Source organism: Schistocerca cancellata, chromosome 2, assembly GCF_023864275.1.
Source record: "Schistocerca cancellata isolate TAMUIC-IGC-003103 chromosome 2, iqSchCanc2.1, whole genome shotgun sequence".
Taxonomy (NCBI): Eukaryota; Metazoa; Arthropoda; class Insecta; order Orthoptera; family Acrididae; genus Schistocerca; species Schistocerca cancellata.
Window position 1 is genome coordinate 515213576 of NC_064627.1, and position 14193 is coordinate 515227768.

Consider the following 14193-nt stretch of genomic DNA (forward strand, 5'->3'; position numbering starts at 1 on the left):
GAATAATCATTTTTTAAATGTTGTAGAGAAAATAGGATCTAAATGTTCATTAGAAGAAGCAAGGCAGTTAATGGAAGAGGCCTTACCCACACCATTTGATACAATTAAAATTCCACCCACCTCTCCTTCTGAAATTAGGAAGATAATAAACTCTCTCAAGAATAAAAGCTCACATGGAATTGATGGCATTTCCAGCAGAATAATAAAAGCTTGTTCCAAGAAATAAGTGGGATTCTTAGCCACATATGCAATATCTCTCTGAAGCAGGGTATTTTCCCAGATAGACTGAAGTATGCCATTGTTAAACCACTGCATAAAAAAAGGGGATACAGCTGATGTCAACAACTACCGCCCAATCTCTCTTCTGACTGCCTTATCCAAAATTCTTGAAAAAGTAATGTATTGTAGAGTAGCTTCACACCTTTGTAAAAATAAAGTTTTAACAAAATGTCAGTTTGGTTTCCAGATGAGTTTTTCAACAGAAAATGCTATATATACCGGGTGGTCAAAAAGTCAGTATAAATTCGAAAACTTAATAAACCACAGAATAATGTAGATAGAGAGGTAAAAATTGACACACATGCTTCGAATGACATGGGGTTTTACTAGAACCAAAAAAAAAAACAAAGTTCACAAAATATTCGACAGATGGCACTGGACAGCAAAACTGCTACCGTAATGGGTGAGAGGTACGCCAATATGTTGCAGAATTGCATATCCCCAGCCTGGCTGATAAACACATGCTGGAACATATGATGTTATGCAGGATGGCCTTCCATCCCATATTGCTAAACGCATGAAAGATCTCTTGTGCACATCGTTTGGTGATGATTGTGTGCTCAGCCTCCACTTTCATCATGCTTGGCCTCCCAGGTCCACAGACCTCAGAACATGTGATTATTGGCTTTGGGGTTACCTGAAGTCCCAAGTGTATCGTGATCAACCGACATCTCTAGGGATGCTGAAAGACAACATCCGACGCCAATGCCTCACCATAACTCCGGAAATGCTTTACACTGCTGTTCACAACATTATTCCTTGACTACAGCTATTGTTGAGGAATGATGGTGGACATACTGAGCATTTCCTGTAAAGAACATCATCTTTGCTTTGTCTTACTTTGTTATGATAACTATTGCTGTTCTGACCAGATGAAACGCCATCTGTCGGACATTTTTTGAACATTTGTATTTTTTTGGTTCTAATAAAAGCCCATGTCATTCTAAGCATGTGTGTCAATTTGTACCTCTCTATCTACATTGTTCCGTGATTTATCCAGTTTTCAATTTTATACTGACTTTTTGAACATCCGGTACTTTCACCAACGAAATATTAAATGCTCTGAGTAACCGGAAGTCAACCATTGGGATTTTTTGTGATCTATCAAAGGCTTTTGATTGTGTAAATCATGAAATACTTCTAGATAAGCTCAAGTACTGTGGTATGAATGGGACAGTGCTCAAATGATTTAAATCATACCTAACTGGAAGAGTGCAGTAAGTTGAAATAAGCAGTTCACTTACTATGCAAAAAAATTGGTGATTTCTCAAACTGAGGAACAATCAAGAATGGGGTGCCGCAAGGTTCGGTCCTGGGTCTTCTGCTGTTCTTAACATAAATTAATGACTTGCCATTCTATATTCACGAAGATGCAAAGCTGGTACCTTTTGCCAATGACACAAGTATAGCTATCACACCCAACAGACAAGAATTAACTGGTGAAATTGTAAATGCTGTTTTTCAGAACATCATTAAGTGGTTCTCTGCAAATGGGCTCTCATTAAACTTTGACAAAACACAGTATATACAGTTCCTCACAGTAAATGGAATGACCCCATTAATAAATATAGACTTCGATCAGAAATCGGTAGCTAAGGTAGAATATTCAAAAATTTTAGGTGTATGCATTGATGAGGGGTTGAACTGGAAAAAACACACTGATGATCTGTTGAAACACTTGAGTTCAGCTACTTATCCTATTAGGATCATTGCAAATTTTAGCGATATACATCTCAGTAAATTAGCTTACCACACCTATTTTCATTCTCTGCTTTCGTATGGCATCATATTCTGGGGTAACTCATCATTGAGTAAAAGAGTGTTCATTGCACAAAAGTGTGTAATCAGAATAATTGCTGGAGCTCATCCAAGATCATCCTGCAGACATTTATTTAAAGAGCTAGAGATCTTCACTGTAGCCTCACAATACATACTTATGAAATTTGTTATTAATAATCCGAACGAATTCAAAAGTACTAGCAGTGTACATGGCTACAACACTAGGAGAACGGATGACGATCACGACTCAAGGTTAAATCTAACTATAGCTCAGAAGGGGATAAATTATGCTGCCTCAAAAGTCTTTGGTCACTTACCTAATAGCATCAAAAGTCTGACAGATAGCCATATAGCATTTAAAAGGAAATTAAAAGAATTTCTGAATGACAACTCCTTCTACTAATTAGATGACTTTTGGATATAGTAAGTGGGTAACTTCCCCAACCCCCCCTCCCCTCCCCACCCCCAAAAAAATTAAAAATATTAAGTGTCATGTAATATTTTGTGTAATGTTAGGTCTTGTATAGACACCTTTTATTAACCTATAACGTTCCACATCATTACGAAATGTCGTATTCATGATCTATGGAACAAGTACTAATCTAATCTAGTCTAGTGATTGGTGTATAAACCTGATCTGTAGAAGGTAATAAGTTCGAATCTCGTCAAATGCTGTGACATTCTTAAATTTCCAAATCTAATCGAAATACTTTCATTGTTATTTTTATTCAATTGAATTTATTTAAATGCGATTTTCATCGTATTGATTTTTTTATTTGCTCTTTTTTCCCTATCATTCTTATTTCGTTTGGAATCTGTCTGTGTCACATATAATCTGCAACCAAATACCAATCAGCACTGCTCATCGGTTGGTAACGAAGCAGCTCGTGAAGCCAGTGTGAGGGTAGTTTCAGGCAAGTAATGACAGCGGGAAATTATAGTTTGCTTTTAGCACTGAAACTGAAAGTTTTCTGCCTTGGGTTTATTTGTAGAACAAAGCGATCGTGATTTTAGCTCTGCGCCATCTGCCGCAGTTCACTCACTAGTCACTAAAAATCAGCGATCAACAGAGCATCTTGCGTTTCAGCTATACCTCGCGGCGGCCGCTTCCTACGTTGCTCTGCGTTATACATTAACAGCACTTGTGAAGCGTACCGTTGTGTCTGTGTGTCACCTATAACGGTCATTTACAACCGAGCGGTAGCCAGCAGTCGATGTGACAATTCTGAAGCGACAAGTGACAGAGGTGAACTGTCAAGCACGGACATAAATGTATGATTGTGCTGTCAAGTAATTTTAAACGCACTATAGACATAGCAACCTCGTTGACCAGACACAAGAAACAAGGTTGCCGAACAACGCTGGAAACATGTTTTCAACAAAATCTTCAGTGTGTATGCGTCTTAGAGAGAACAGGTTTAACTTCTGATATTAGCAGACGACACAATCGTCCCCTTACAACATCAACGTCAAAACTATCTGCCTGAGAAATCTTGACGTTAGTGCTTCGTTCTGTTGACGTCCTGTGTAAAAATGCAACCTTTTGAAATACATGGTGTGTTTTGACGTTCTATTCCGTCAGGTGTGACTTGACTTTTTGAAGTACACGCGCAAAGTGAAACAAAAATTACATCTCGTTATATAACTACCTTTGGATTAAAGCGTTGGCTAGTTCACGAAGTTCATGCTCAAAGGGGAATAAAAAATGACATCTCGTATGTTTGGGGTAAAATCTTTGGTTTGTTTATTAGTGTTGGCACTTGGCAGTCAGCAGCCAAAGCCTTGGTACTTGCTAGTGTTGTGTTATTGAAGATTAGTTGTTGATGGTTGAGAAGTGTGTTTTTTTTTGTGTGAAATATGAATGAACGTGCGTTATTAGTTTGGCAAGTACTTATTGGTGTTTGTAGCACTTGAATTTAGATGATGTCTCTACAGTTGGCCACGAAGGAATCGGGACACTATACCGAGGAACAGATACGCTCTGCTTACAATGAACTGCAGAAAGAGGAAGTAAGTGCTGATGTTTAAAATTCGCCAGTCAGAAAGCGTTTCTAACAGTAGTTGTAATGTTGCAGAAGGTAATTGCTGTCACCGTCCGCTCAGTTGTCGACCGAAGCGTCCGATCCCACTCGTCGGCTTTGACCTGTGACGTAAGGCTGTTGTGGTGTGTGACGTCACGACGGCGCGGAATTTAGTTTGTGAGAGTAGCGTGTTTGTAGGTGTCGTTTTGATGTGATATCGGTGGTACTCTCTGGTGGTGTGTTAGGTGATGTTTTTGGTTTAGTTTGCGTGTGTGGCGTGTTTATAGGTGGCGTATTGTTGCGGTAGGTGGTTTTCTCTGGTTGTGTGTTTATGGGTAACGTGGTAAGTCATGTGTCAAAGCAGACGGGCGGAATCGGACGCTTCTGTATTTCCCAACTACACGAACAATGAGGTCCATTTGGGGGATTTTACCCGATATTATGTATGCAAAACTTACAGGCACACAAACATGAGCTAGAGATGTGATGTGAAATTCATATAGTATGAATAACCCATTCCTATTACATTATTCAGTTTCCTCAGCACTCAATTCCCTTGGGCCTAGCTGTTAGAGATAAGGTAATTTAAGACCATTAAGCAGCTCAGTACATACCTAAATCCAGGGAGCTGTAGTTGGCTACAATGAGAATTTCAGCATGTCACTGTTTCTCCAAGAGAGGGGACAATACCACAAGCAATTACATTATGCACACTGTTGTTAATTTGGTTATGTAACAGTTTTCTCAACTATTTATTGAATTTGTCGCAACACATGATGAGTGATTCTGTAGAGTAAACTTGCTCCAGGAGAATGTCATACCCTCTTAACATTCTTCACCTTTCTAACAGTTGAACTTGTAGTTCCACTAGCTATAAAAATTTTAGACTCATAATCAGTTTTAGGTGATAACAGAACTGATCTTGACTTGTTGATGGAACTTTTCTGACTGTTCGCCCCACAGACCAGTTTATAGCAGAGAACTTATGGTAACAGTATTATTGTATTCTTTTTGTATTACTTTCTGGTACATTTTTTTTTCCACAAACTGTCACACTTATTATAGCAAAGCAAACTTGGTATTGATTTTATTTGTCTTTCATATTATTCCATTCATGGATGCTTGACTGAACAGAAAATTGTCTGTACTTTCTATATGTGCCCAAATCTCTAAAATTTTATCAATTTCATTTTTCAGTATATGATGAAAGGTATTATGTTTATAAAATTATAGTGTAAACAGGTAATGAAATTTAAAAGCAGTTTTACACAATCCTTGGTGGAAATACGGAAGCGTCCGATCCAACCCGTCGGCTTTGACCCATGACGTCACAAATATGGTGGAAACGACCATAAACGACAATTCCAATATGGCGGATATAAAAACGTTGCATACGTATCACAAAGACGAAAACACATAGAAAAACAACACACACAAAGGTTTCACAAGAACAATCTGCTAACATTGATAGCAAACAAAGACAAGTGGTACTCAAGGCCAGGCAGGGGGGGGAGGGGGCTGCGCCCCCTCCTGACCCCCCCCCGCGCCAAAAAAAAACTCCCAACCTAACCTCGTATTCAGGGCTACGCTACAGATCAATGTGTAGGTCAATCAAAAGATAAAAAAAGAAACAAATAAAAAAAAAAAAGAAAAAAACAATATTGATTCATTAGACATAACGAGTAGCGACAAAACATATAGACCATAAAGATTGAACAATCTAATGGCAAACTGATAAAAGCCTCATAGACGACGTTAAAACAAAAAGTACAGTAAAAAGGTAAACTATATATTACAGGCCCTAAAACTCCTACTAAGGTAACGTCAACGAGGCAACATCTACAAACACGCCACACTCACAAGCCAAACTCCGCGCCGTAATGACGTCACACACCACAACACCCTTACGTCACGGGTCAAAGCCGAGGCGTGAGATCGGATGTTTCTGTTGACCCTCCTTGGTTCCTCTTCTTAAAGACTGCATACTATGTCTGTAGAATTTGTTAAGCTACATGTACCTTCTAAAAGGCTCTGTCAATAATAGCTGACTTTGGGTTTGGTGAAACCAATAAATCCATACTGGGTTCTGTGACCATCAGTTTTCCATTAGTGTAACTTCTGGATAGGCTTCAACAACTGTGCAGTTTGACAATAGACTCATATGTATGTCAGGGGACAGAGATCCTGGCTAAACCAACCAGGCTGTGAGTAAGAAACAAACCTCTAATGAAATACTTCATTAAAGCTAGAGAAATAAATTTCTTTTTGCAGAGGTAGATAAAGGTCTAGCAGACTATTAAGTCAACAATATTTACATCATCATTTGAATAATTATGATGGTAACAAGAAACTCAGTGATTAAGCAGAGAGGGTGTGCAATGCTGAGTGGCTGCAGTGTCATTTCTGCATTCCCCTGTGTGCCATCATTTGAGTGTAACATGGAGGGACAAGAGGTCAGCACAGTGTGATACCAGTCTTTTTCAGCTTTCTAGGAACCACTACCTCTCATTCAGCTAGTTGCTTGCTAGGCCTCACAAGGCTGAGTGTACCCAATTCCACTCCCCTCTCCAAGGGAAAATTGGAAATACGGAAGCGTCCGGTCCCGCCCATCTGCTTTGACCCATGACGTCACAAATATGGCGGAAACGACAATAAACCACGATTCCTAGATGGCGCATATAAAGTCGGTACGTACACATTATGAGGACGAAAATACATCGAAAAACAAATACACACACTTTCCACAAAAAGCCTAATGGCACTAACGGTACAAGTGCTGGAAATGGGGTGTTTTTGGGTGGGGCAAACTAAATTTAAACAAATTTAGACACCCACCCCCATACAAAACGATGAAAGAAACCGACATCACAAAACTCCCCAAATACCACTAAACACAATATCATCTGGAATCGGACGCTTCCCTTGACCTATATAGCTCAACAGCAGCTCCCGACCCCATAAATTAGGATCAAACACTTCCCTTTGCCTATATAGCTCAAAAACATCTCCCGATACCAATATGAACATACACAGCCACACATTGGGATCAAACACTTCCCTTGACCTGCGCACTGTTAATTTTATCTGTCATATCCATTCCTGAACAAAAACAACAACCGATTAATTTTACTAAAATTACCACACGATGTACAGCAAACAACACTAAATTAACCTTCACACAAAATCTTTAACTCACTGAAACGAATTTCACTACAAACACAGCCGACACTCGAACAATTCTGGATAGTGAGCAAAAGCAAACTGAGCCCATTACACCACACAAACGAAAACCATGAACATACCACCAGAGAGCACAACAAACCGCAACACGACATCTACAAACACGCCACACTCACAAACCAAACTCCACACCATCATGACGTCACACACGACAACACCCTTACATCACGAGTCAAAACCGATGCGTGGGATCGGACGCTTCTGTCGACCCGGAAAATAGAGTAGTACCAGGAATTGAATGTGGGGTCCTCTGTATGGCAGTCAGGTGTGCAAACTACCCAGCTATGGAGATGGACAAGCAAAAGAGCTGTGAATACTAATACATCCTTGACAGGAAATTGAGCAATGGAAGCTTGAGCAGACACACATACTTGCATGTGATCGTGCAGATCAGTTGTCTCTCAGGACACCAGACCATGCTCAAAGTCTATCATTCATTTCAGTATTTGAGTAAGGAAAAATTAAATATTAAAACCCAAATTGTTGAGCCTGTACTGTAATCTATGAATGATAAACATTCACAAAGACAACCATTCAAACATTTTGCATAAAAACCTCCGATCACACTACATTTGTTCTGCCTAATGGATATGATAACCCTCCAGCATTGTCCATGGACTTGGTGGTTAGTATCATGGAACCAATAAATCTCTTGGCTAAGGACCCAGCTCAAATTGTCCGTCTCAATGAAAGACAAAAGAAAGCGAAAAGCCTCACTTGTAATATGACTCTCTTATTCCACTGCAACAGAAATACTTTCGAGTAACATGTGCAGGAATTGAGGCACTTAGTGCAGGATAGACTCTTGTGTTTGTGCATCCAGGAGGCTCATTTTAAAAATTCTGATGTTCTCCGCTCTAAAGACTCTGATGCTCACCCCAGGAAGGACATCACCAGTGCACCTAGTGGGTTAACTATCTGTCCTCATGTGATTGCTCTCTGACACTGCCACATGCTCCTCCTCTGCACCTAATTGCACATAGTGTGCCACAAGGTGAGGCCCAAAAATAGCTATAATCTAAATGTTGTGCATACGTGCTTTTTAGATACGCCTTTTGCTGTTAAGTGGTGTTAGTTTGGGGTCTCCCACATCACTCAGTTAGCTGGATTCAGTTGGAGTTAAATTGTTTGTTTGTGGTGCTCTGTTATTTGCGTTCTTATTTTAACCCTTTGGTGATTAATGACATGGCTGACAAGAAGGAACAAGAATGAAAATTTGTTTTCTTTTAGGGAAAACTGCATCAGAGGCTACTGGGATGCTTCGACAAGCCTTTAATGGTGATGCTGAGGGAAATCACAGGTCTACAAGTGGTTTTCTCATTTCAAATCTGGCAGTGTGTCAACTGAAGACATGCCATGCCAAGATTGTCCTTCAACAGTGAAAAACGTTGAAAACATTGCCACAATCAAATGTGCACTTAATGAAGATCGTTGAAGGACCATTGACCAAATTTCTGAAAAAATGAAAGTGTCATGTAGCACAGCCCACCGAAGATTTGCACGAAGATGGGTGTCCGCAAAATTTGTTCCTTGCTTGCTCGCAGATGACTGAAGAGATAAGTGTGTGAATGTTTGCTACAACTTGAAGAGTGAAATGCAGAATGATCTTAAAATAATTGTGACTGGGGGTGAGAGTCGGTACTAATGGTACAATCCAGAGTCAGAGCAAGTGTCAAGCCAGTGGAAAACTAGCTACGTCACAATGACCCAAGGAAGCCCTTCAAGTGCGATCCACTGTGAAAACAGTATTGATCCTTTTTTTATATCAGTGGTATTAGTTCATTCCTCCAGGACAAACAGTGAACCAACATGAAACTTCCTGGCAGATTAAAACTGTGTGCCTGACCGAGACTCGAACTCGGGACCTTTGCCTTTCACGGGCAAGTGCTCTACCATCTGAGCTACCGAAGCACGACTCACGCCCGGTCTCACAGCTTTATTTCTGCCAGTATCTCGTCTCCTACCTTCCAAACTTTACAAAAGCTCTCCTGCGAACCTTGCAGAACTAGCACTCCTGAAAGAAAGGATATTGCGGAGACACGGCTTAGCCACAGCCTGGAGGATGTTTCCAGAATGAGATTTTCACTCTGCAGCAGAGTGTGCGCTGATATAAACAACATTTTTACCTGGATGTGCAACTTAGATGACATGACAGTGTGTGACAAAAAAGACAGAAATGTGAAGAAATGGAAACTGGTTGCTCCACCACGACAGTGCTCCAGCCCACACAGCTCTAAGAGTTCATGGTAAAAAAAAAACAACGTGCTGCATGTGCTTTTGTTATCCACAGGTGAAGAAATTCTGAAAGGAAAGTGATTAAGTGATGTGGATAACGTCAAAGAAAACACGCTAATGTCTTTGAAGAGTAACCTGCCTTATGAGTTCCAGAACTGTTTTCAGTTGTGGCAAAAGCATTGTGACAAGTGCATTGATGCATATGGACACTACTCTGAAGCAGCCTAAAGTACTATAAATGTAGAGTTCATTAAAATTCAGAATAACAAAAATTCTGGTTATTTTTATGTTCTCCCGTGTATGTGAGTATGCAACCATCTACTCCAGATGTCAAGCTGAAGAGAATATCTCTGTTATCTAAAGATGTTTGTCATATTTATCAATACTTACAGGGTTATGGTTAGCCATCGGACTTTTGTTGTACACTCAAGCATTAACACACTCTGCTCTGTGAGAAGTTCTCAGTGGTCTGCACTACAGTGACTACTTCACAATGTGAGTGCAAATGTCTGACAGAGCAGTGCTGCAAAATAAAGCCACCAAGTCAAGTGCTCAGTATGCTAAATTGACACTGTATAGACAACTGACAGTGCATGTAAAACTGCATACAGTCATATTATCAGCTTGATTCACTACACCATTGATGCATCTGTGTTGAAGTTTGTGCTGAATTTTAGAAGACAACTCATTTTCCGATGGACATTGAGTACCTGTTTTACAATGTAGCTACTAGGCTCAGCAGAGGTTAAAATACAGACCATCTCGTGAACAGCTTAGAGTCTTTCTTGTGATGACTGGAAAAAGTTGCTGAACTCAACCACCCAGTCCAAAAATATTGTGTATGTATCTCTAGCCACTAGGATGATTTGTGGGAGGGATGGAAAGTGCACTGTTAATACATTCTACAATGCCGTAATAAGCATCAAGACTCTCCTGACCCACCAAGGAGACATTGCCCATAGTGGAGCCATTTGCTCAAATCATTGGCATCATCAGCCATGATCTAAAATGCCACTACTACTATGAATTTGCCAGGAGAGGTAGCAAAAAAAGAAGAAGAAGAAGAAGAAAGGGCGATTACCGGATGTTGCGGCACCTCACAGTGAATCCTATTGAAGTCCTCATTGGCTTTTTTAACTTAACATTGGAGACAAGACTGTTCTGTAACTCTTGGTAGGGCTCACCACATCCAGGTCATGTGATAAATGATATATGCCATGTTAAATGGCAGCAGCACAGGGAACTCCAATGGTTTTTGCTGGGTATGGAATTGATGAACCCATTGTCTCGGATCTGATGTGTGCCATCAGCCTTCTGTAACAATAAGCTCTGTAGATGCTTTTCTGACCATCGTGTGACACTGCAGGGAAATATTGAACGTTATGGGGAATGTTTGACTTGATTGCCCAGATCACATGGATAGTACAAACTCTTTGAAGAAACCTGAAGATGAGATGCTTGTTGATAGGGTGGAGAATGGATGTCGAGTCAAAACAGACATTAGTGGGCAATTTGTGAAGCCCCTGCCACACCAAAATGGTACAGGAATTACTCAGGCAAGTGGAAATGTGAATCAATATTTATTTCGTAACTGTTCATGAATACTGCCACAAGCAATAAAATACTTCTAGTGATTCAGGTGGGCTGTTTGTTAGGACTACAATGCTCATCACATTAAGAGAAGTGAATATTTAAGCCATATGAACATACACAAACTGTGATGTGACCAGACAACAGTAACAGAACACAAATCAGCTGTCACAATTTTTTTCCAATAATTAAGAGAGAAGAATATATGCTAGAACGTTTCTGTATTCAGGAAGCTTGTGTGGGACAACAGGATCCCTCAAATCAATGAAACACTTCTGAAATCAGTCACTGCTAGCAGAAACTGCCACTATATGTCAAGCATCACTGCTGCAGACTGCAAAATCTCTTTGTGAATAGTCAGTCATGATGGAGTTGCACAGTGGTCCAAATTTCAATTTAGCTGTTGTGACTTGCAGGGACATAATAGCCCTTGACGCAAGTGAATTAAAGGAAGTATGGGAGGCTGATGAAGTGACTGATGTACATAACTTAACAGGAAAAATCAACTGAGGACAGCAAAAGACAGCTGCTTTTGTTTTGACTTCTGATATGCCTATTCTTCCTGAAAATAATGAAGCAAACTCTGTGTGTTATAATTCAGCTCTACGTACAAAATTGTTTTCCATTATTTAAACATTATCATATCATGCACACTACACTGCCATTTAAGGTTCTGCTAACTGATGTTTATTGTTACGAAGCTGCCCAAGACTGTAGCACTGCATGCATCTCCTCCCTCATTAGTTAATTGTGGTGAGATCCTTGCTCCATGAAGTCAAGACTTAAAGTGATGAAGCAAGGACCATGTAGTAAACTGAAAGTGACTTATAAGACAAGACACCTAACTTTCTTCACAACATCCACTTTGACCACAGTGAAAAAGCTGGCACACAAAATTACCACAACACCGCAACATGGACTGAGATAGTTATTGGAACAAAGTACTTGTAGAAACAAATACAGTAACTAAAAAACAGTTTACCACCTGAAAGCAGCTAATGAAGCCAGTGGTTACAAGTATTGCACAACATACCATGGTACAGTAGTAAAACCCTCACATTCATTAGCAAAATCCAAACAGCAAAGGAGATTTATTCGTGATATATTTGTAGTGGACTCATGGGGAAGAACAACTCCTCAGCTTCTGGGTGTGACAACTTACATCCTTTTTCCAACTCAAATTCACATGCTCCTTTTCCAAGGCATCTGGCTTGACATTGATTTCCACCTCTCTGAAGCCAACATTCAAACCTATGTCCATATAAAACCTTCCAATAGGCAGTGATACATACTCTTTTAGAGCAGCCACTCCTTCCACATCAAACACTCCCTTCCCTACAGTTCAGGTATCCACAGCAAATGGCGGTATCTCTCAACATCTACACCAACAGTGTTTCCTAGGCTTTCCTCTGCTGCAGCTACCCCACAAATCTTATTCATAAACAAATCTGGTCAGTATCCTCCATTCAGTGTCTTTAACGAATGTAGTTCACACTTCCAGAAATCTGGAAGTTCGGAACCATCCACCCTTGTCATCCAGTATTACCCAGGCATTGAATGCCTCACTAGTTTATTCCACCAAGGCTATGACTTTCTCAAGTCAAGCCCTGAAATGAGAGTCTCTCTTTCTCTAATTTTCTCCTCACAGCCTTCTGTTGTCCTCCTAACCTCCAAAACATCCTAGTCAAACCTTATGTCATTCCAAACCGAAATCCCTATCCCAAGGTTACTACACACGCAAATGTCCCTGCTGTAAAATCTGCCCCATGGACACACCTTCTGCCAACTCCTCCAGCCCAACCACTGGTAAATCTGACAATATCAAAGCAGGAGCAACTTCCAAAATCATGCAAGTTGCTCGTCACACAACTTGTGTCTACTGCACAACATTGTATGTAAATATTACGACCATTAAAATTGGCTGAGTGCAAGAAAGGAAATAGAAGAACTGTCCACCTTGAGGATAACTAGTACCCAGTTGCTCAACATGCTCCATAACATGTCTCAAGGGACTTGAGTGCTTGCTACACCACATCACCACACGGACTATTTGGATGCTCCCACCATACACTACCCATCACCCTCCCCCTCCCCTCCACTATGGTTTCTCCCCAGAGATAAGAAAATAACAGAGTATGAAATGAAGACTGAATAGGGAGAAGGAAGTGAATAGTACATTTAAGAGGAGTAGGGGGAGGGAGGGGGGTAGTGTTTTATGCCTGTATTTGTGAGAGACTTATTTGGTTTAAATTTAATTAGTGTGTTTGCAAAAAGTTTGATTTTTGCTATTAGTGTTTATGTGTTGTAGTTTTCCAGAAGAGTGAGATGTCTGCTGTTATCATCTCTGTTGTTGTAGTAGTTGTTGTTGTTGTGGTCTTCAGTCTTGAGACTGGTTTGATGCAGCTCTCCACGCTACTCTATCCTGTGCAAGCTTCTTCATCTCCCAGTACTTACTGCAATCTACGTCCTTCTGAATCTGCTTAGTGTATTCATCTCTTGGTCTCCCTCTACGATTTTTACCCTCCACGCTGCCCTCCAATGCTACATTTGTGATCCCTTGCTGCCTCAGAACATGTCCTACCAACTGGTCCCTTCTTCTTGTCAAGTTGTGCCACGAACTCCTCTTCTCCCCAATTCTATTCAATACCTCCTCATTAGTTATGTGATCTATCCATCTAATCTTCAGCATTCTTTTGTAGCACCACATTTCGAAAGCTTCTATTCTCTTCTTGTACAAACTATTTACCGTCCATGTTTCACTTCCATACATGCCTACACTCCATACAAATACTTTCAGAAACGACTTCCTGACACATACATATATACTCGATGTTAACAAATTTCTCTTCTTCAGAAACGCTTTCCTTGCCTTTGCCAGTCTACATTTTATATCCTCTCTACTTCAACCATCATCAGTTATTTTGCTCCCCAAATGGCAAAACTCCTTTACTACTTCAAGTGTCTCATATCCTAATCTAATTCCCTCAGCATCACCCAACTTAATTCAACTACATTCCATTATCCTCGTTTTGCTTTTGTTGATGTTCAT

General features: G+C 40.3%; 1 protein-coding gene across 2 annotated transcripts in view; it reads left to right on the top strand.

The window, feature by feature from the left end:
• The first annotated feature begins 3748 nt into the window (after window positions 1–3748).
• The window catches only part of LOC126162063 (conserved oligomeric Golgi complex subunit 4), a 122385-nt gene continuing 111940 nt past the window's right edge, over window positions 3749–14193 (top strand). Inside the window, exons 1-2 of one of the 2 annotated variants that reach the window (XM_049918322.1) lie at window positions 3749–3784; window positions 3979–4068. In XM_049918322.1, coding sequence (XP_049774279.1) covers window positions 3764–3784; window positions 3979–4068 — 111 coding nt within the window. In that variant the 5' untranslated portion in view covers window positions 3749–3763. Of the gene's footprint in view, window positions 3785–3811; window positions 3893–3978; window positions 4069–14193 lie in introns of those variants that run through there. The other variant, XM_049918323.1, reaches the window with a different exon arrangement.